Source organism: Elephas maximus, chromosome 10, assembly GCF_024166365.1.
Source record: "Elephas maximus indicus isolate mEleMax1 chromosome 10, mEleMax1 primary haplotype, whole genome shotgun sequence".
NCBI lineage: Eukaryota > Metazoa > Chordata > Mammalia > Proboscidea > Elephantidae > Elephas > Elephas maximus.
In genome coordinates, this window is record NC_064828.1 from 11,626,697 (window position 1) to 11,648,661 (window position 21,965).

General features: G+C 39.0%; 1 protein-coding gene across 5 annotated transcripts in view; it reads right to left on the bottom strand.

Annotated features, from left to right (window-relative positions):
• Positions 1 to 21,965, bottom strand: part of CTDSPL2 (CTD small phosphatase like 2) — an 86,729-nt gene that overhangs the window by 22,431 nt on the left and 42,333 nt on the right. For 4 of the 5 annotated variants that reach the window (XM_049897729.1, XM_049897728.1, XM_049897730.1 and 1 more), the window contains exons 2-5: positions 20,988 to 21,197; positions 8,999 to 9,137; positions 7,387 to 7,536; positions 1,578 to 1,793 (exon numbers count right to left, since the gene is read on the bottom strand). In XM_049897729.1, coding sequence (XP_049753686.1) covers positions 1,578 to 1,793; positions 7,387 to 7,536; positions 8,999 to 9,137; positions 20,988 to 21,173 — 691 coding nt within the window. In that variant the 5' untranslated portion in view covers positions 21,174 to 21,197. The remainder of the gene's footprint in view (positions 1 to 1,577; positions 1,794 to 7,386; positions 7,537 to 8,998; positions 9,138 to 20,987; positions 21,198 to 21,965) is intronic. The other variant, XM_049897731.1, reaches the window with a different exon arrangement.

Below are 21,965 nucleotides of genomic sequence, written 5' to 3' on the forward strand. Positions count from 1 at the left end.
TCTTTGGCTACATTCTCCAGGTTGAGGAAAAGTAGTACTTCTGTCACTCACATCCATCTTCTAGAGCAGCATAAATCTCCTCAGATGGTCCTCCCCATCAGGGTTAACTGCCACATACCACCACATCATTGTGTAACAGCTCTCACCACAGTGTTCTGTAACTTTTCTATATACTTGGCTCTTTAATTAGACCCTGAACTCCACAGGGTCAAGGAGCAGGACTTATTCATATTTATCAATAGTGCCTAACACAAATAATAGGTGCTCATTAAATGTTAGGAAAATGAATGAATGAATAAAACAACTGGAGTAAATTTTACTTTTCTTCTCTAGAAACCACTAAAGGTTGTAGAAATCCCTTCTCAATCTTCACAGATGTCAAAAAAGGAGGGGTGGGCTGTGTAGCAGGACAAAAATACAGTGCAAACATCAAACAGGAAGCCAAGAGCCCTGAATTTCAGTCAATACTTTACCGTTCATTAGCCTTGTAACACTGGGCAAACCAATCAGCATAAAATGGTAGGTTATCCCATGTAAGAATGAACTGTCTGTTTATAATCCTTGTGGATTTGCCTGTTAGGTTTGACATTATTCTTAAATTTTGTGTTTAACACTATAGATATTAGTCTACTCGACTAATTTAGAAAAAATACTGCTGTTTTACTTTTCATATTGGTATTATCATGTTGCACTGTACAGAAGTTTCATGATTACAGCCATTTTTCTTTAAATATGTTCTGCTGTTTCAATGATTTTTAAGTTTCCCCTTCTGTATGTATGTATGTATTTATTTATTTATAACAGAAACACATTATTCTGCCTCCTTACACCAAACTGTATTTCTTAATCAATACATACTTACTAGGCTCTCTCAAATATCTGTTATAACAAGGAATAACAAACAAAAATAAGATAGAATCTCTGCCCCAGAGGGAGGAGACGGGAATCCTCAGTTTTATTTCTGCTCTTAAGTATGTTTAAAATTTAAAACACAATTTCATCTTTTAGCCGTATATGTCCATCTACCACAATCCTCAAAGGCAAGAAATTCCTGATCTCCCATCTTCCCACATTTCCACACCAACAGGGACCCAGCAATTATGTTAGGCTACACGTTTCGGTATAGGGAGAGATCCAGGATCAGGAGCCCGTATTTAGGGGATGTCATTTATATATGAAGCATACAAATATGAAAGGTATAAGAATGTCTCTAGGTAGGGACTTCAGACCTATGGGATTAAGACTGGTGCAATTATAATAACTATGTTCAAAACGTCATCATGTATTTTGCTACTTATGTGAAATTTCCCCAAGCAGTAAGACTGGTGGAAACAATTAAATTTTAAAATGACTAATACTTAGACAAAACAACCTTTCAAGAAAAATTCAATTTCAAAATGACTCTCGATTTCTGGGAGAAAACTTTGTTTCCAATTTTATTTTTTTTAACTTGAAGGAAGAAAATGTACTCATTTCAACTGTCCGTTTAAAGAAAAAAAATGAAAATACTGTAATTTTATAAACTATTCATATTTTTTTTATTCATAAAGAAGCATAAAAAAAAGAATTTTCTTCACCTGTAAGGGGTGGGATATCACGATTAACTGTTCCTTCTGCTTCTTCTAAACCATTATTTATCGACGGCCTCACTTGAACCGCCTGATTTGAGTACGCGGCTCCATTAGTTGATGTCGTAGTACTGGTAGTGATCTCATCCACCTGCTCCATATCAAGCTGTCTTACTATCTCTTCAGCTTCCACAGCCTGTCCTGGGGAATCTGATCCTGACGATCCTGAAATCATGAGTCAGTACACTCTCAGTCGCCATCTTAAAACTAACGCCACGGAGAAACTAAGCACAGTATCACTTTACAATTTACTCCATCAGGCCGATACTTCATACGGCTGAGGGTACTCACGGTTCAGTGAGCCTTTTCTGGACATTTCGAACAAGTAAGAATAAAGACTATTACAGGCTAGAGCGATACCTTTGAACAAAGCTTTTCTTAAGAGCTTCCAAATACTTTAGAAACACCCATTGAGTTAAACAACAACCATAACTTAGAATTTCTTTTTCATTAAATTAAGTGTCTCTGTTACGTGGTGTCCTGTCCACTGACTCATACTGATCCCATGTGACACAGCGGATCTGCCCCATAGGGTTTTCTGGGCTGTAACCTTTAAGGGAGCAAACAGCAGGTCTTTCTCCTGCAGAGCCACTGGGTGGGTTAGAACTGCCAGCTTTTTGGTTAGCAGCCAAGTGCTTAACCGTTGCACCATTAGGGCTCATTAAATATCTCTATATTAATTAGTAATGGAGGCTTGGTGGTGCAGTGGTCAAGAGCTCAGCTGCTAACCAAAAGGCCGGCAGTCTGAATCCACCAGCTGCTCCTTGGAAACCCTAGGGGCCAGTTCTACTGTCCCATAGGGTCGCTATGAGTCGGAAGTGACTCAACGGCAACGGGCTTGGTTTGGGTTTTTTCACGTCTAGGCAAGAAGCACTGGTGGCTCGATAACCAACACTGAAGTTTATTTCCGCATATACTCAGCCACCACCCTGCTGCCCCTGCTGCTTAATGTTTACTCCATAGAGAATGATACCAACTCTTCCCACTGCTTTTTGGAATCCTCCAAATATCATTTTAAACAACAAAAATAAGAACAAAATCAACCTCCAACACTCTCAGCTTCCTTACACAATATTCCTTCGCCCTTGCTGCTTTAAATTTAACCTCTTTTCTAAAAACATCTCTTCCTGATACTCCTCCCTCAAGGCTATACTCCATGTACTAACTCAGCCAGAATTCATTTATCCCTGTTGCTGCTCCCAGATCATTGGTTTTCTACTATTGAGCAAAAAGGCCTGCTTCTTTGAGACTGATGTCACCTGGCTATAGAAATTCTTCACTCAACCTTCTTGCTGCCATCTGTTGCCAGCACCCTCTAACACCTAGCTACCATTTACCACTCTATTTAATGTCGGTCTCGCTGTTATCACAGGTGATGTCAATGACTCATTCAATGACTAATCCTCAAAGTTCTTGCCCTCTTCAGCTCTAAGTATCTTCATTCTACTCTCTTCAGCAGTTATTACCACGGCCATACCCTGGACATGAACACTAAGAAATTGTTCACCTCAGAAACCTAAAATTCTAATATACGAATTCCTTACCACAGCTTCCCAACCTTCCAATTATCTGTCTCATACTCCCATCACGAGATCTTTAAGCTTAATAAAGATCAATCCTCTTATTCCAAACACATCCCTCAATGACTTCTTCCCTGCTCTCCCCATCTAGTTAGACTTCATGGTCTATCACTTAAACCACTCTCAAGCCAGCAGACTCAAGTGTCCCATGCCCCCTTGTCCCTCCACTGTCATCGTTAGAGAAATTCTTCCCAACCTTTTAGCTAAATAACAGGAACATAAAGTAAAGAATATCACCCATGAATAATGAGCTCCTTTAAAAATCATCTATAAAAACATAAAACCAAACCCATTGCCGCTGAGTCGATTCCGACTCATGGCGACCCTATAGGACAGAATAGAACTGCCCCCGAAGAGTTTCCAAGGAGTGCCTGGTAGATTCAAACTGCCGATCTTTTTGGTTAGCAGTGGTAGCTCTTAACCACTACACCACCAGGAGGCCAAAAACCAAAAATAAATCAATAAACCCACTGCCATCAAGTTGATTCTGGCTCATAGTGACCCTACAGGACGGAGCAGGACTGCCCCACAGGGTTTCAAAGGAGCAGCTGATGGATTCGAATTGCTGACCTTTTGGACTCGACGGCAGTGGGTGGTTGGGTTTGGTTACCAGCTGAGCTCTTAACCACTGTGCCGCCAGGGCTCTGATATGAGAACAAATGGTAAAAAATTACAGCAAATATGACAAGGTAACAGGACAGGGAAACTAGAGTACTGGAATCAATAAATGAGAACTATCACACATTGTGAAAAATGTAACCAATATCACCAAATAATTTGTGTAGTGATTGTTAAACTGGAACCTAATCTGCTATGTAAACTTTCGCCTTAAACACAGTAAAATATTGTTGAAAAAGAAAAGAAAGAAATCCCTCTTGAATCATCCTAACCAACTGGCCCCTTGGGCCTTAATCCCAGGCTACTGAAGGCAAACCAAACCGTTTGCTGTCGAGTCGATTCTGACTCATGGTGACCCTGTAGGACAGAGTAGAACTGCCCCACAGAGTTACCAAGGAGCGCCTGGTGGATTCGAACTGCCGACATTTTGGTTAGCAGCCGTAGCACTTAGCCACTACGCAACCAGGGTGTCCACTGAAGACAAGGCTGTTCCTATTCCAAATAAAGCCCTTTAACCTTAACTAGGAAACCCTGATGGTGTAGTGGTTAAGTGCTATGGCTGCTAACCAAGAGGCTGGCAGTTCGAATCCGCCAGGCGCTCCTTGGAAACTCTATCAGGCAGTTCCACTCTGTCCTATAGGGTCACTATGAGTCCGAATCGACTCGACGGCAGTGGGTTTGGCTTTTTTTTGGTTTAACTCTAGCTAGGCCCAGAGCACTGCTGCTCAGCACTTTTCTGAGTGCCTTAGCTCCTTTTTCTTATTCCCCACAGCAACCATTCTCAACTGTCAACATTCTTTCTCTTCAAGCTCACCAGGACATTTTTGGCAAATGACACTATTTCCTTAAATTAAAATAAATTGACTCCTTCCTGCTCAAACATCTACTTTTGCACGCACCTTCCCAACTTCTTCCCTGAGGCTGGAAAGTGTCTCTTCTCCCTATTTCAGTGCTAATCCGTTACCTGTTCTCTTGATCCTAACCCTATCAGTAGTCTCAAGAAATTATTTCCATTAGTTATTCTTTTTCTCCCCTCTCGTTTCAATTTTCAACCTCTTCCTCTCTATTAGACGCCTCTTCCCTCTTTAAGTTTCTTTCCTCCATATTCAGGTTCCTCATAACAATCATCTTACTCTCCATATTATTCTTCTAACCCAAGGATGTTAGGCTTCTAACTAACCACTCCTTTGAAACTGTTCTGGCAAGAGAAATCAATGACCTTCTAATTGCCAGGTTTAGTGGTGTATTTTCAGCACTCATTTCCTTCTCTCTTTATAATTGCTTGACCCTGGTTGTTTATATTCTCTCTTCCTTTGGCTTCTAGTACACAAAGTCTCTCCTGGCTTCTTCCATATCTCCTTTGTTGGATCCTCTTACTTGTCCAGTCTTTAAATGTTCCCACAAGACTCTAGTCTTGGTCTGCTAGATTCATTTACTCCACTGGTTTCAACTAGTATCTATAAGCTGATGATGCCACAGTCGACTGTTTACACCCAGAACTATTCTGAGGCCTACATCAGAATGACAAATTGCTTTTTTATTTGGTTGTCTTACAGCATCTCAAACTCAGTATGGCCCAAACTAAACTCAATTATCTGTCTCTCAGAAACTTACTTCTCCCTCTTGCATGTTCCACCCCTGTGACACCTTAATTTTTCTTCTCTTTCACCTCTAATCTCTGCCAAAAATTTGTTCATTCTACGTCCTCTGATCTGTCCTCTCTTCGCTAATGCCACAGTTAAGGTCTCATCAAGTCTCATCTGAACTACTGCAAGTCTATTAATTGTTCTTTCTGTCTCCATTCTCTACACTTTAGAATCAAGCCCATATACCACCATCAAAGTGAGCCTCATAAAACACCAATTTAAAACCTTTCACTTGCCCCCCACTGCCTAAGGGTAAAGTTCAAACACCTTACCACTTTAGCTCTACAATCTGACTTCTTTATAGTTCTGCTACCTTATCCCTTGCTATAAACCTCCTCAAATCCAATGCTTCATCAGTGACAAATAAACTGCAGTTTCTCAAATACATTGTGCTATTTCCTCTTGCAGAGCCTTTGTCCATGCTGCTCCTTCTCCTGGAATACTCTTCCCTACCTTGTAAACATCCACCCATCGTTCAAGATTCAGCTTTTCCATGGAGTCTTTTGTGAGCTACCACCTCCACCATCCAGAAGAAATGACCAGTCCATCCTCTGACTACCCCACTGTCCCATCTCTCTTACCACTGCACCTATACACATTTATACTTCTTTACACACACATATATATATATATATATATTTTACATATAGCCCTCCCTCTTGTAAATTATAATGAGCTCCTTGAGGACAGGGAACATGTGTTCATCATCTTTGAATCTCCTGTGCCTAGCACAATGGCTGGAACACTGAAGGTGCTCAGTAAATATCTGTTGAATAAACAGAAATCTTCACAACACTCCTAACAAGTACACACGATCAGTCCATTTCATGGATTAAAAGGCACAAGAATTTAAAGAACTGGAATTTTAAAACAAGTTTAACTCTAAAGCCCATCCTCTTTCCACTGTACCAGCATCTCCAGAGATGTTCTGTGGGGAACTAGTTCTAGAAGATGCTACTAGATGTCTCACAGAGGAGACTTCTGTGGTCAACCATTCCTGGGAAATACTGGGTCAAACAGGGTTTTCACTTCTGTTTTTTGTTCTGTTTCTACTCTTGGGCTCCACAGACCTTTAATGTGCTAATGCACATTGTATTCCCCTCCAGGACATCTTGGTTCTACATTACACCATTCTGCTTTTTAAAAACTGCACTAATATCCAGAAACATAAGATTAGAATTTAAATAATCATGCAAAAAGCATTTAGTGACTGTCTTCTTTCTACATGCCGATATTGTATCAAACCCCACAGGAGATGCAAAAAAAAGACATGATCTTTTGCCCTCAAATAATCCAGAGACTAAATTATCATACATGAAATTAGGTATATGTAGCCAGAGAAGACAAGACACTGGCTAAGCAATTAAAAAAATATGTAGGTAGGGAAAGAATCCAATTTTGATTATACAATGAAACCCTAAATTCACCTGGATTAGGGTAGTTTTACTTACTTGAAGATCCCTCGCGGCGGGGAGAGGGGAATCAAGCAAGCAAATGATGCAAAAAATAAACTGTTACAAAACACCATCTAGCTTCAGCTTATTTAAAAATATTCAACAAAGTCCGCTTCACTGATCTAAAAGATTGAAAGCCTTTGTAGACTGTCTCCTGTGCACACGCTAAGAATCACAGGAGTCATCCCAACATAGAAAAGATAAACTTCCACACCAGCCCCAGGTTTATCATTATCATCTAGTTTTTCAGGTAATGAAGAGCTCACTACGATAAAATTAAACATAACTTATCTTTATTTCAGCCACTAAAAAGAAACGCCTTTTAGGAGCTATTTTTATTGAAATTGAATATACAGAAAACAAACAAGACACTGACAAAATATGCCAGTAAAATAAAAAAGATCTTTTAAAAATGTATGATATTTTATACATGAAATTATGGTTAATGGTTTATACTTACCATTTTTATTTGCTGGTGAAAAAAAGTTGAAGACAGGAGAAAATATGGTCCCCAACAAGGTAGTCCGTGGAGGACTGCCAGAGCAAGAATTATCTTCTAATTTTCCATTCTGTTTTACATGTTGATTTGTCATTTCATAACTACCAGCTTCTAAGAAAGAAAGAGAGGAAAACCAGGTGCTATGATCTAGAAAACACTGACTTTCAGAAATGTGATCTAAATCATTCATTTTAAAAATAACTTTTTTCCCCTCAAAATCTTCTTGTAAATTGATTAATGTTCAGGACAGCTTAAAGAAATCCTGAGGTAAATCACTTGTAAATGATCTTTACGACAAATATATTTAAAGGTTTTATAAATGTTAAAATTTGCCGAATTTTTTTTTCCCAAAGAACTGCATCTAGAATTATACAGACATACAGGGAATTTTCTGAATGGTTTCAAATCAACACAGTGTTAACAAAAAATGAAAATTCCTTGTAAGCAAAGCAAACAAGTCACCAATATCTGAAGAAAAAGTGAAAGGTTCTGTTTTGTTTATTTACATGAGGATGCTTTCTACTTTGTAAAACCTTCCCTCTGTCATGTGTTTCTGATGAATAACAGCTAAACAAATAGGAGCAGCATAGCTCTACTGAAGCAGGTCAGGTACAGCAGTGTCAGAAATTACTTAAGGATATTGAGGTAGTGATTTCAGAGTGATTATGAATAACCAGTTGTTTTTAAGTTTCCAGTAAAAAATTTTTTCATAGGTTTTTGGAAAATACAAGAAATATTTTGATTAATCATCCTTTGACCCTCCAAAACTTTACGTGGTGTCTACCATATTTCTTTCCTTAACTGCTTTTCTAACCCGTTTCTCTTCCTCATCTCCCTCAGCAAAACCTCCCTTTTCTCCGCAGTAGTCACTTCTAACAAAAAGATACATCACTGCATTGGAAAGGCTAGGACACGCGGCGGGCGGGGTGGGGTGGGGTGGGGGGTTTGTTAATGCTGTCATTTAAGAGAGCACTGGTTAAAAGGCAGCACTCCGTGCTCTAAAGTGTTGTTCCTCACAGTCTTCTCTGCTTGTTTATAATGGTCTTCACTTTCTTTTCGACTTTGAAGACAGTCTCAGACATACAGTCATGACTTAGAATAGGGTTCATCAACAGCAGCACTACTGACATTTGGGCAGGACAATTCTTTGTTGTGGGGGCTGTTCTGTGCACTGTAAGGTGTTTAGCAGCATCCCTGGCCTCTAGTAGCAAACTCTTCTCATCAGTTATGACAACCAGAAAGATCTCTAGGCATTAACAAATGTTCCATGGGGTACAAAATCACCCCATTGAGGACCACTGACCTGAAGGATCCAAGTCCCCTGAGTTCTTAAATTCCACGATTCAGAAATAAATTCTTTGTACATACTTTAAGTCACAATTATTGTTTTAAGAAATGAATTTATTAGAGATAAAATATGTAGCTTTATGTACATATTCATGCTAAATAGAATAAAGCTAGTTGTTCAACCCTTATTTTAATTCATTGAAGTAGATTTTTTAAAATTAAAAAGAAACATCAGGAAAGACCTCTGCTTATACCTAAATAAAACAATTTCTAAATATCAACAAACCTCCATTTACTTGACTTTTCCGTCTTACTCGAGATATCTGTTTGTTAGGCTTTTCTCCTGTTCTTGGTGTTGATGTGATCAAATTATTATCTATATCACGTTCAATTCTACTCCGTTTTGAAGGATTTTCTCTCTCTTCCTTAAGGTATAAAAGGAAAAAGCATTCATTGAGCACATTCTGTCTCACAGGTTAAGTTTTAAAAACAATGAAATACGGTGTAATATAGCTCACCTTGCTTGTCACATGCAGGAGAAACAAGAGGAGTAGAAAAAACAGAAAAACTTGACAGTGTTTTGAGAGTATTTACTAATGCAGTTTAGGATACACAAATATAATTACAGCATCACCACAGTTCATATCCTTTCCCCAGGGTCCATTAAATTTTCCATACTATTGAATCATACAATGTGCTCTGAATTTTAAGCAATTTTCCCTTATTCTCAGAATTGCCCTAAGAACAGAGATCACTCCCTTGTGCATTGAGGATAGGAGGTAGAACCCCACTGGAACTTGCCGGCATATTACATACCACCGAAGCTGACACAAAAAAGAATAGGGACTGCCACTGCCACACCCCACTACCAACCTCAATACTTCCAACACCCAAATTAACACCAAGAAACCTACCCCTTAACAAAGCTGTATATGGAGCAAGCCCACATGATCAGTTTATACTATTCTTGCAGTATTATTGACTAAAACTGTAGACCTCAAGCAACAGCCTGAATTACTTTTCTCCATTTGGAAATCTATTTTCTCTTGTTTGAATTTTTTTCCTAAAGTCCTTTAAAACATGAGTGATTTTCTTACATTACTGTATATTGCCTTCTAATGCCTTGTGCTTTACAGCTCTTTGCTATTTTATGTATATAACCAACATTCTTATTTACAGAAGTAATTTTTCTACTCCTCTTCATTCTATGCTTTTACCCAACAGCAACTAATATATCGCCATGTCTTTTGTGAAGGCTGAATACTGCTATATTATCTCTGAAACAACTCTTGGGATTGTAAATGGCCCAAATGACACTTTCCTCTTGGGATCAAAACAAAAAAAAATACCACTCAATATAGAATTTTACTTTAACTCATGGTTTCTCTAATTGTAGGTAGTTTCGACAAAATAATATGGCACTGTACCACAAAATAATGCCTCAGTGATCTGATTCAACAAAACTCTTTCAATTTTTAATGCTTGTCATTCCCCTGTATTTTAAAATGATGAACAGGAAGCCCATATTATTTTTTTAAATACAAGTGAAAGGGCTTTTACCTGTACAGCAGCCAAACTGAGAATTTTTCACTTTCCTGATGAAGTATAAAATTCAACTTCCATTATTCAGGATCCTCTTGACTAGTTTAGGAAATATCACGTATAAAGCGACATTCCATGATAACACTGATATTACCCCCTATCTAGCGTAGTGGATAAGGTGACTGATGTAACGGAGGCACCACAGACTATAGCGGAACAGACAACACTGTGGTCAATTAAATTAAGGGGACACTAAATAGCTTACCTCTCTAAAAAGACACGGAAGCTATTAAGATCAAAGTTAAAATTCGGCAGTTACTCACTATAAAATCCTATTCTTTAAAATAATGTATTCAAATGCCTGCTGATGCTGTAACTCTACAACTCTTCACTTAACCCTTGTTTGGGGGATATTTCTAGACATGGTGTGATTTTTAGAAGAGAAGCTAGAAGAAACAAGGTTTCTACATTACTCTATAGGTTGTTTTACTGCATTTAGTAATCCTACAATGTCTTCTCTGGAGTTTGTATTTTTCAAAGTAATATCTAAGATATGCTTTTAAGGAGAAAATTCTGAAAAGGTAGTAGAGGTGGCATAGTTCTTATATGTCTCAAACCCCAAAGTAAATACAGACAGAGCACTATAAAACCAAAACCCACACCCGTTGCCACAGGGTTGATCTGACTCACGGCAACCGCGGGTGTTACAGAGTAGAGCTATGTCACAGTTTCCTTGGCTGTAGTCTTTACAGAAGCAGATTGTCAGGCCTTTCTTCTGTGACACTGTTGGGTGGGTTTGAACTGCCAACCTTCAGATTAGTAGTTGAGCACAAACTGCACCACCCAGGCACCTGACAGAGCGTTAAAGAGCCAACAAAAACCCAACGGCAGCATGTACAACAAACCAGGAAACATGGCAATTCCCACGAACTCCGAGCCCCAGGTGCATGAGAGCAAATTACAAAGAGCCACAACACTCGAGTGCTCAAAGCACCAGCGCAGAAGCAAGCAGAGGGAAGCAACCATGTGTGTGACAGACCTGAAAACAGGAGAACCTAAAACAGCGAACCGGCATTTATGAGAAAACATGGCAGGCCGACTTGAGGCGAGCAGATGGAGCCTGTGATGCCCACTGCAACAGCAAAGGTGTCTGTGGTGGGAACTAAAACGACTGCAGCAGGCTAGCTCCTATGAGCTCTGGAACTGACCAACCACGGCTCCCATCTAGAATAGGGTCCCACACTGAGTGGAAACTGATGGAAGTGAAATAAAAATCAGTTGGACAGGCATGGGAGAGAGAAAGGAAAGAAAATTTCCACGTAAATGTGGAGGTGGAGTAAAGAAATAGGAAAACTCAAATGGTACATCACTATTTTTGAACACTACACAAAAACAACAAAACTAATTAGGTAAGTTATCCCAAACCACACATCTTTCTAAAAATTCAGGAAAGCTCATTTCACAGAAAAATGAAGCCCCCTCTCCCCCCCTAAAAAGTGCAGAGGTCAAAACCACACAAAATTACAATAAAAAGCACAAGGTGCAAAAATAACATAACTCCAGATAAAGAAAGTGTATCAGAAAGACATTATACACAGCAGGTGAAAACTATAACCTACTTCAAAATAAGACAAAAGGCATTAAGAAAATGATCTGAGACATATTAAGAGTTAGAAAAACTCACAAATGAGTAACACTACTAATAAAAGAATTAGAAATAAAAGGAAAAAAATCATTTTAGAAATAAAGACTAAACTAGAACGAACACACCACTGAATAAATACAACAGATTATACCTTAAGAAAGGAGCTGTGGTGACTCAATGATTAAGCGCTTGGCTGCCAACTGAAAGGCTGAGTTCAAACCCAACCAGCTGACTCGTAGCACCCAACAACAATATACCTTAAGAGAAACAGAAGGTGAAAGTGGAAAAAATAAAAAAGAAATGAAGAGATAAAAGAATTCAAGAAAATGTGACAAATATTCAAGACAGACAAAGAAGATCCAGATAGAAAACAGTATTCCCTATAGAAGAAAATCAAACCATGGCAACTGAACAAATGCTAAAAAACTTCCCTTAAATAAAAATAGATTTGAAACTACAGATCGAAACAGTACAATGTTACCTGAAGGTATAGACTCCGAACAACCAAGACCAATACATACTCTGTAAAAGTATTAGAATTTAAAGAAAAAAAAAATTCTTTGGAGAACAAGGCAAAAACAAGTCATTTATTAAAAAAAAAGGAAATGAGATTATCATCAAATTTAACAGCAATAGGTTTTATGCCAAAAGAAAGTGAAATAACATATTTAAGATAAATAAGAAGAGAAATGTGAGACAAAGATTTTATATACAGCAAAACTGACTTTCAAGTATAAGAGGAACTGTTTTCAACATGCAAGAACTCAGAATGTTGTTCCCATGAATTTTTTCTGTGGAATCTACTAGAAAATGAGCTTTGGACAACAGAAATGACTGTTGTCCAAACGATATGAGGACTGAGGACAAGTGTTAAATATATCAAACATACAGAACTAAGACAAATGAAGGTTAAAAGAAACTATAGTATTTAATGACTATACGCTCAGAAAATGTAGATAAAAAAAATTGGTGACACCAATGTATATATGTGAAGTATTTTTTTAAAAATCTGTTCAATTCTCTAGAATAGACCACATATTAGGTCATAAAACAAACCTTTGCAGAGTCCAAAACATTGAAATACTACAAAGCATCTTCTCAGACCACAAGGCAATAAAACTAGAGATCAATAACAGAAAAACTGGGGAAAAGAAATCAAATACTTGGAAAATGAACAATACCCTCCTGAAAAAAGACTGGGTTATAGAAGACATCAAGGAGGGAATAAGGAAATTCATAGAAAGCAACGAGAATGAAAATACTTCCTATCAAAACCTCTGGGACACAGCAAAAGCAGTGCTCAGAGGCCAATTTACATCAATAAATGCACACATACAAAAAGAAAGAGCCAAAAGCAGAGAACTGTCCCGACAACTTGAACAAATAGAAACTGAGCAACAAAAGAATCCATCAGGCACCAGAAGAAAACAAATAATAAAAATTAGAGCTGAACTAAATGAATTAGAGAACAGAAAAACAATTGAAAGAATTAACAAAGCCAAAAGCTGGTTCTTTGAAAAAATTAACAAAATTGATAAACCATTGGCTAGACTGACTAAAGAAATACAGGAAAGGAAACAAATAACCCGAATAAGAAATGAGAAGGACCACATCACAACAGAACCAAATGAAATTAAAAGAATCATTTCAGATTATTATGAAAAATTGTACTCTTAACAAATTTGAAAACCTAGAAGAAATGGATGAATTCCTGGAAAAACACTACCTACCTAAACTAACACATTCAGAAGTAGAACAACTAAATAGACCCATAACAAAAAAAGAGATTGAAACGGTAATCAAAAAACTCCCAACAAAAAAAAGCCCTGGCCCGGATGGCTTCACTGCAGAGTTCTACCAAACTTTCAGAGAAGAGTTAACACCACTACTACTAAAGGTATTCCAAAGCATAGAAAATGACGGAATACTACCCAACTCATTCTATGAAGCCACCATCTCCCTGATACCAAAACCAGGTAAAGACATTACAAATAAAGAAAATTATAGACCTATATCCCTCATGAACATTGATGCAAAAATCCTCAACAAAATTCTAGCCAATAGAATCCAACAACACATCAAAAAAATAATTCACCCTGATCAAGTGGGATTTATACCAGGTATGCAAGGCTGGTTTAATATCAGAAAAACCATTAATGTAATCCATCACATAAATAAAACAAAAGATAAAAACCACATGATCTTATCAATTGATGCAGAAAAGGCATTTGACAAAGTCCAACACCCATTCATGATAAAAACTCTTACCAAAACAGGAATTGAAGGAAAATTCCTCAACATAATAAAGGGCATCTATGCAAAGCCAACAGCCAATATCATTCTAAATGGAGAGAACCTGAAAGCATTTCCCTTGAGAACGGGAACCAGACAAGGATGCCCTTTATCACCGCTCTTATTCAACATCGTGTTGGAAGTCTTAGCCAGGGCAATTAGGCTAGACAAAGAAATAAAAGGTATCCGGATTGGTAAGGAAGAAGTAAAGTTATCACTATTTGCAGATGACATGATTATATACACAGAAAACCCTAAGGAATCCTGCAGAAAACTACTGAAACTAATAGAAGAGTTTGGCAGAGTCTCAGGTTATAAAATAAACATACAAAAATCACTTGGATTCCTCTACATCAACAAAAAGAACACCGAAGAGGAAATAACCAAATCAATACCATTCACAGTAGCCCCCAAGAAGATAAGATACTTAGGAATAAATCTTACCAAGGATGTAAAAGACCTATACAAAGAAAACTACAAAGCTCTACTACAAGAAATTCAAAAGGACATACTTAAGTGGAAAAACATACCCTGCTCATGGATAGGAAGACTTAACATAGTAAAAATGTCTATTCTACCAAAAGCCATCTATACATTTAACGCACTTCCGATCCAAATTCCAATGTCATATTTTAAGGGGATAGAGAAACAAATCACCAATTTCATATGGAAGGGAAAGAAGCCCCGGATAAGCAAAGCACTACTGAAAAAGAAGAAGAAAGTGGGAGGCCTCACCTTACCTGACTTCAGAACCTATTATACAGCCACAGTAGTCAAAACAGCCTGGTATTGGTACAACAACAGACACATAGACCAATGGAACAGAATTGAGAACCCAGACATAGATCCATCCACGTATGAGCAGCTGATATTTGACAAAGGACCAGTGTCAATTAACTGGGGAAAAGATAGCCTTTTTAACAAATGGTGCTGGCGTAACTGGATATCCACTTGCAAAAAAATGAAACAGGACCCATACCTCACACCATGCACAAAAACTAACTCCAAGTGGATCAAAGACCTAAACATAAAGACTAAAACGATAAAGATCATGGAAGAAAAAATTGGGACAACCCTAGGAGCCCTAATACAAGGTATAAACAGAATACAAAACATTACCAAAAATGATGAAGAGAAACCCGATAACTGGGAGCTCCTAAAAATCAAACACCTATGCTCATCTAGAGACTTCTCCAAAAGAGTAAAAAGACCACCTACAGACTGGGAAAGAATTGTCAGCTATGACATCTCCGACCAGCGCCTGATCTCTAAAATCTACATGATTCTGTCAAAACTCAACCACAAAAAGACAAACAACCCAATCAAGAAGTGGGCAAAGGATATGAACACACATTTCACTAAAGAAGATATTCAGGCAGCCAACAGATACATGAGAAAATGCTCTTGATCATTAGCCATTAGAGAAATGCAAATTAAAACTACGATGAGATTCCATCTCACACCAGCAAGGCTGGCATTAATCCAAAAAACACAAAATAATAAATGTTGGAGAGGCTGCGGAGAGATTGGAACTCTCATACACTGCTGGTGGGAATGTAAAATGGTACAACCACTTTGGAAATCTATCTGGCGTTATCTTAAACAGTTAGAAATAGAACTACCATACAACCCAGAAATCCCACTCCTAGGAATATACCCTAGAGATACAAGAGCCTTCATACAAACAGATATATGCACACCCATGTTTATTGCAGCTCTGTTTACAATAGCAAAAAGCTGGAAGCAACCAAGGTGTCCATCAACGGATGAATGGGTAAATAAATTGTGGTATATTCACACAATGGAATACTACGCATCGATAAAGAACAGTGACGAATCTCTGAAACATTTCATAACATGGAGGAACCTGGAAGGCATTATGCTGAGCGACATTAGTCAGAGGCAAAAGGACAAATATTGTATAAGACCACTATTATAAGATCTTGAGAAATAGTAAACCTGAGAAGAACACATACTTTTGTGGTTACGAGGGGGGGAGGGAGGGAGGGTGGGAGAGGGTTTTTTATTGATTAATCAGTAGATAAGAACTGCTTTAGGTGAAGGGAAAGACAACACTCAATACATGGAAGGTCAGCTCAATTGGACTGGACCAAAAGCAAAGAAGTTTCCGGGATAAAATGAATGCTTCAAAGGTCAGGGGAGCAAGTGCGGGGGTCTGGGGAACATGGTTTGCGGGGACTTCTAAGTCAATTGGCAAAATAATTCTATTATGAAATCATTCTGCATCCCACTTTGAAATGTGGCGTCTGGGGTCTTAAATGCTAACAAGCAGCCATCTAAGATGCAGCAATTGGCCTCAACCCACCTGGAGCAAAGGAAAATGAAGAACACCAAGGCCACACGACAACTAAGAGCCCAAGAGACAGAAAGGGCCACATGAACCAGAGACCTACATCACCCTGAGACCAGAAGAACTAGTTGGTGCCCGGCCACAATCTATGACTGCCCTGAGAGGGAGCACAACAGAGGACCCCTGAGGGAGCAAGAGATCAGTGGGATTCAGACCCCAAATTCTCATAAAAAGACCAAACTTAATGGTCTGACTGAGACTGGAGGAATCCCGGCGGCCATGCTCCCCATACCTTCAGTTGACACAGGACAGGAACCATCCCCGAAGACAACTCATCAGAAATGAAAGGGACTGGTCAGCGGGTGGGAGAGAGACGCTGATGAAGAGTGAGCTAATTATATCAGGTGGACACTTGAGATTGGGTTGGCAACTCTTATCTGGAGGGGGAATGGGAGGATATAGAGAGAGGGAAGCCGGCAAAATTGTCAAGAAAGGAGAGACTGAAAGGGCTGACTCAAGAGGGGGAGAGCAAGTGGGAGTAGGGAGTGAGATGTATCTAAACTTATATGTGACAGACTGATTGGATTTGTAAACGTTCACTTGAAGCTTAATAAAAGTTATTTAAAAAAAAAAAAACCCCAATCAATAAAATAGCTTAAATAAATAAATAAATAAATCTGTTCACTGTACAGACATTCTGGGACAGAAAAGCTGATAGATCTCCTTCCTAGTAGATCGGTACAAGAAACACTACAAGTTCTTTAGACATAAGATAAACAGAATTCTAAATCTGAAGGAAGGAAAGACCACCACTAAGGCAAATACATGAGTAAATTTAAAAGACCTTTATTATAAAGTATCCTACACACATACATAATTTCCTTAAAGGGGTAATCAGATTCACTATTTGGCGGTAAAAGTTACCAATGGAATTTAGCAATGACGGATCCAACTCCTGGAGAGTTGGCTCACTGGATGCATAAGAAAATGGAAAGAAACAAGAAAGAAGCTAAACGTACAATCCCTTGGTTGTTATCTGTAATAGCTAAAATAAAAATAAGGGAGAATGTTGGGGCCGAGCCGATCCTGACGCTGGGCCAAGCTTGGATCCCCGTCAGTATGAGCTACAGCCACTAGCCTCAGGGCTGCTTCGGTAGGTGAAAACTATGCGGAAAAAACCGATAGTGAAGAGGGTTAGAGTGATCTGAAGAAGATTAGGGTGATTCGTAAGAATGGACAAAAACAAAAGGGAAAAAGGGGAATATCCATCCCAGCAGGATGGAAATCTTTAAAAATCTTTAAAAGGTTAAGAAACAGGAGGAATAAAATGGAGGACACTGATAAGGTCAAAACAAAGGTTTTAATCCAGTACGTTCGGAAGCTGGCTATACTGATGGGAACCCCTGCTGGTCCCCAAACACTGAAGGGCCCTAAAGAAATCTGCTTTATTTACCCTAGTTTGTTTAAAGATGACAATGAGAAATCTGGTCTCTAATTGCCAGGGGCAATGGTCCCACAATCTAATGAAGAAAGAACTACCGACAGGGCCTGGGTCCACCGGCCCAAGCCCCAGCTGGAGATCCAAGGCCATATACACACGAATGGGTGAAATGGTCAGGGAGTGGAACAGAGGCGTTTTTAGGATTCCATGTACTGTGGTACCAACCAAAACCTGGTGGTGAAGTCCTAGAGGGGGCTACAGTTAGACTGGTACATATTGCAATGGTTGACAGGATTACGGTGGAAGTTTAGATCAAAACTGGTACACCTGAGCAGGCCTTACGTGAAGCAGCTGTGTCCCTTTTAGCTGACTGTGTAATGGAGTGGATATTGTGTCTGACTGGGGAACACTTCCCCTACTTAATGTAAAACAGAAGGCATGTAAATCCACTCTTGCACCAATACTGACTGGACGTACTAAATGGGAACCAGTAAGACTGCCCAAGCCCATCAGTTGAACCTGTTGCTGTGGGGTCAATTTCCACTTATTAGTCCCATGTGTGTCAGAGTAGAACTGTGCTCCGTGGCTGGACACCACTCAGGTCACTAATCTGAAACATTAAAGAACAGAAGCTGGAGTACTGGCGCAGACAAATTCTCTGTACAAAGATCCTGTGTGGAATACAGACTGTGGCTTATGACAAGTAAGCTGACCTTTTGGTTAGCAGCCAAGCACTTAACCACTGCACCACCAGGGTTCCTGTTACACCTATTAAAAAACAAAAAACCCTATTAGGACAGCTAAAATCCAAAACATGGACAACACCAAATGCCGGTGAGGATGTGGAGAAATAGGAACTTTCATTCATCACTCGTGAGAATGCAAAATGATAAAGCCACTTTGTAAGAGAGTTTTGCAGTTTCTTACAAAGCTAAACATAGGCTTACCATACAACCCAGTAACTGCACTCCTAGGTATTTACCCATATGAGCTAAAAATGAGAAGTCCCGACAAAAGCCTGAACAGAAATGTTTATACCAGCTTTATTCATAACTGCCCCAAATTGGAAGCAATAAGGATGTCTGCCAATAGGTGAACAGATAAACTAACTGTGGTACAGCCATAAAAACTAACTGTGGTACATCCATATGATAGAATGTTATTCAGCAATACAAAGAAATGAACTATCAAGCCATGAAAAGGCATGGAGGAACCTTAAATGCATATTGGTAATCAAAGAAGGCAGTCTGAAAAGACTACACACTGTATGATCCCCAACTATATGGCATTCTAGAAAAAGCAAAACTATAGTCAAAAAGAGTTCAGGGAAGGGAGTGAGGGATGAATAGGTAAAGCACAGGGGAATTTTTTAGGATTTTCAGAAACTGTTCTGTATGATACTGTATTGGTAGATACATGACAATGCATAGTCATCGAAACCCATAAAACTGTACAACACACACAAAGAAGCCCTTATTTTCAGGGGACACCTAGGTCAACCGGCATAATAAAAACTTAAGAAAACACTCTGCATGCCATTTTGGAGAGTGGCGTCTGGGGACTTAAATGCTAGCAAGTGACCATCTAAGATGCAACAATTGGTGTCAACGCACCTGGAGCAAAGGAGGATGAAGAACACCAAAGACACGTAAGTATGAGCCCAAGAGTCAGAATGGGCCACATAAATCAAAGACTATATCAGCCTGAGACCAGAAGAACTAGACGGTGCCCAGCTACAACCGATGACTGCTGTGACAGGGAGCACAACAGAGAATCCCTGAAGGAGCAGGAGAGCAGTGGGACGCAGATTCCAAATTCTAGTAAAAAGACCAGACTTAATGGTCTGACTGAGACCAGAGGGACCCCAGAGGTCACGGTCCCCAGACCTTCTGTTAGCCCAAGACAGGAACCATTCTCGAAGCCAACTCTTCAGACAGGGATCGGACTGGACTATAAAACTGAAAATGATACTGGTGAGGAGTGGGCTTCCTGGATCAAGTAGACACATGAGACTATCTGGGCAGCTCCTGTCTAAAGGAGAGATGTGAAGCCCAAGGGGGACAGGCGCTGGCTGAATGGACATGGAAACACAGGGTGGAGAGAAGGAATGTGCTGTTTCATTAGGGGAAGAGCAACTAGGAGTATACAGCAAGGTGTATATAAGGTTTTGTATGACAGACTGACTTGATTTGTAAACTTTCACTTAAAGAACAATAAAAATTAAAAAAAAAAAAAGCCCTTATGTAGAATTATACAAAAAAAAAAAAACAAACCCATTGTCGTCAAGTCGATTCGACCCATAGCAAACCCTACAGACAATATTAATTAATAATAACATATCAAGATTGTTCATTATAACCAATGTACCACACTACAGCAATATGTTAACAAATTGTGTGTATGAGAGTACTGGAGGTAGCAAGATAGGAGAACTCTGCTTTCCCACCTGTTATTCCATCTAATCTGACAAAAAAAAAAAAAATCCAAGACAAAGTGAAATTCCATTTCATTGTCTTACTGAGTGACGCCCAGAGGGGTAAAATAACTTTCCATAGGTCACTCAAGTTGGGCAGAGTATCAATCCAGGGCACCTCACGCCTGGCTATTATTATTCATTCTTTAATAACCTTGTTTTTCTTTTAATGAAATAATACCTTTTCATTGTACAAACTGAACAATTCAGATAAAAGAAATCATCTCCCTAATTTTAGGTAGTAAATAATATTAACAAAACACAAACTTTTTTTTTTTTTTTGAAATAAAAGGAACTCAAGAAAAAGAATAAGAAAATTTTTCTTCTGCTTCCCATAATACTATGCTAAAAATCAAACAGCTAAGTGGATAAGTTTAAGTGGAATAAAGAATGTTTTTCTTGAACTGCCATTAAATATTCTATATGCAATACTTTTAAAAAGAAAGCAACACCAAAATACACATCCTGTCAAAGTGGGATCTAGCAACATTGGATCTCTCATTTTTATATGCTTAGAGAAATCAACCTCTGCCTCACTTTTAGTGATGTAAGTGCACGGTAAAACCATTACCTTGGGCGTGCTTCCTTTAATGAATTTTTTAATTGAAGACAATAAGCCGGTTTCATCCTTCGGTGGTTTTTCCCCTCCTGCAGGCAGGCCGCCGTCAACCTCTGAGTATTTCCTCTTTGCTCTGGCAGTACGCTGTGTCTGGATTTGATTTGATTGCTGAGAAGCTTTCCGTGTTCTCAGCCTCATCTTTTATGGGTGCCACATGTAAACCTGTGTGAGAAAAATGACAAGTTATTAAAATTAAACCTAGCACATTCATGTTACAGGAGCCTGGGTGGCACAAGCACTTTGTGACTGGCTGCTGACCCAAAGTTTGGTGGTTCAAACTCTGCAGCTATGTGGAAGAAAGGTCTGGCAACCTGCTTCTGTGCCAATTCCAACCAAGAAAACCCTATGGCAATTTTATTCTGTGACACACACACGAGGTTGCCGTTAAGTCAGGAGCTGACTCAACAGCAGCCAACGCCACCACCACTCATATCACAGAGGAGGTAAAAAATACTACAACAGGGAAAATACGCTCGGCTTATAGAATAAAAATCTCTTGGTTAAAACAACAACCAAAAAAACCCATCTCTCCAGGGAACTGAAATAAGAAACTAACATTTTAAGTAGAAAGCACTATGCTGTGTGTGTGTGTGTGTATGTGTGTGTGTGTGTGTGTGTGTGTGCATATGCATATATATTTTCTCTGGTGGTGCAGTGCTTAAGGGCTCAGCTACTAACCAAAAGGTCAGCAGTTCAAATACACCAGTTGCTGCTTGGAAACTCTGTTGAGGAGTTCTATTCTGTCCTACAGGGTCGCTATGTCTCAGAATCGACTCAAAAGCAACGGGTGTGTAAAACCTTCCTAACAACCTATGAAATATTATATCCTATGATCTAAAGTAAGGGAAACATAAAGAATGTGAATGCTTTCTACAATACCATGCTGCCTCCATCCATGTTGACATTATCACTCATTTAATCATTTATTCA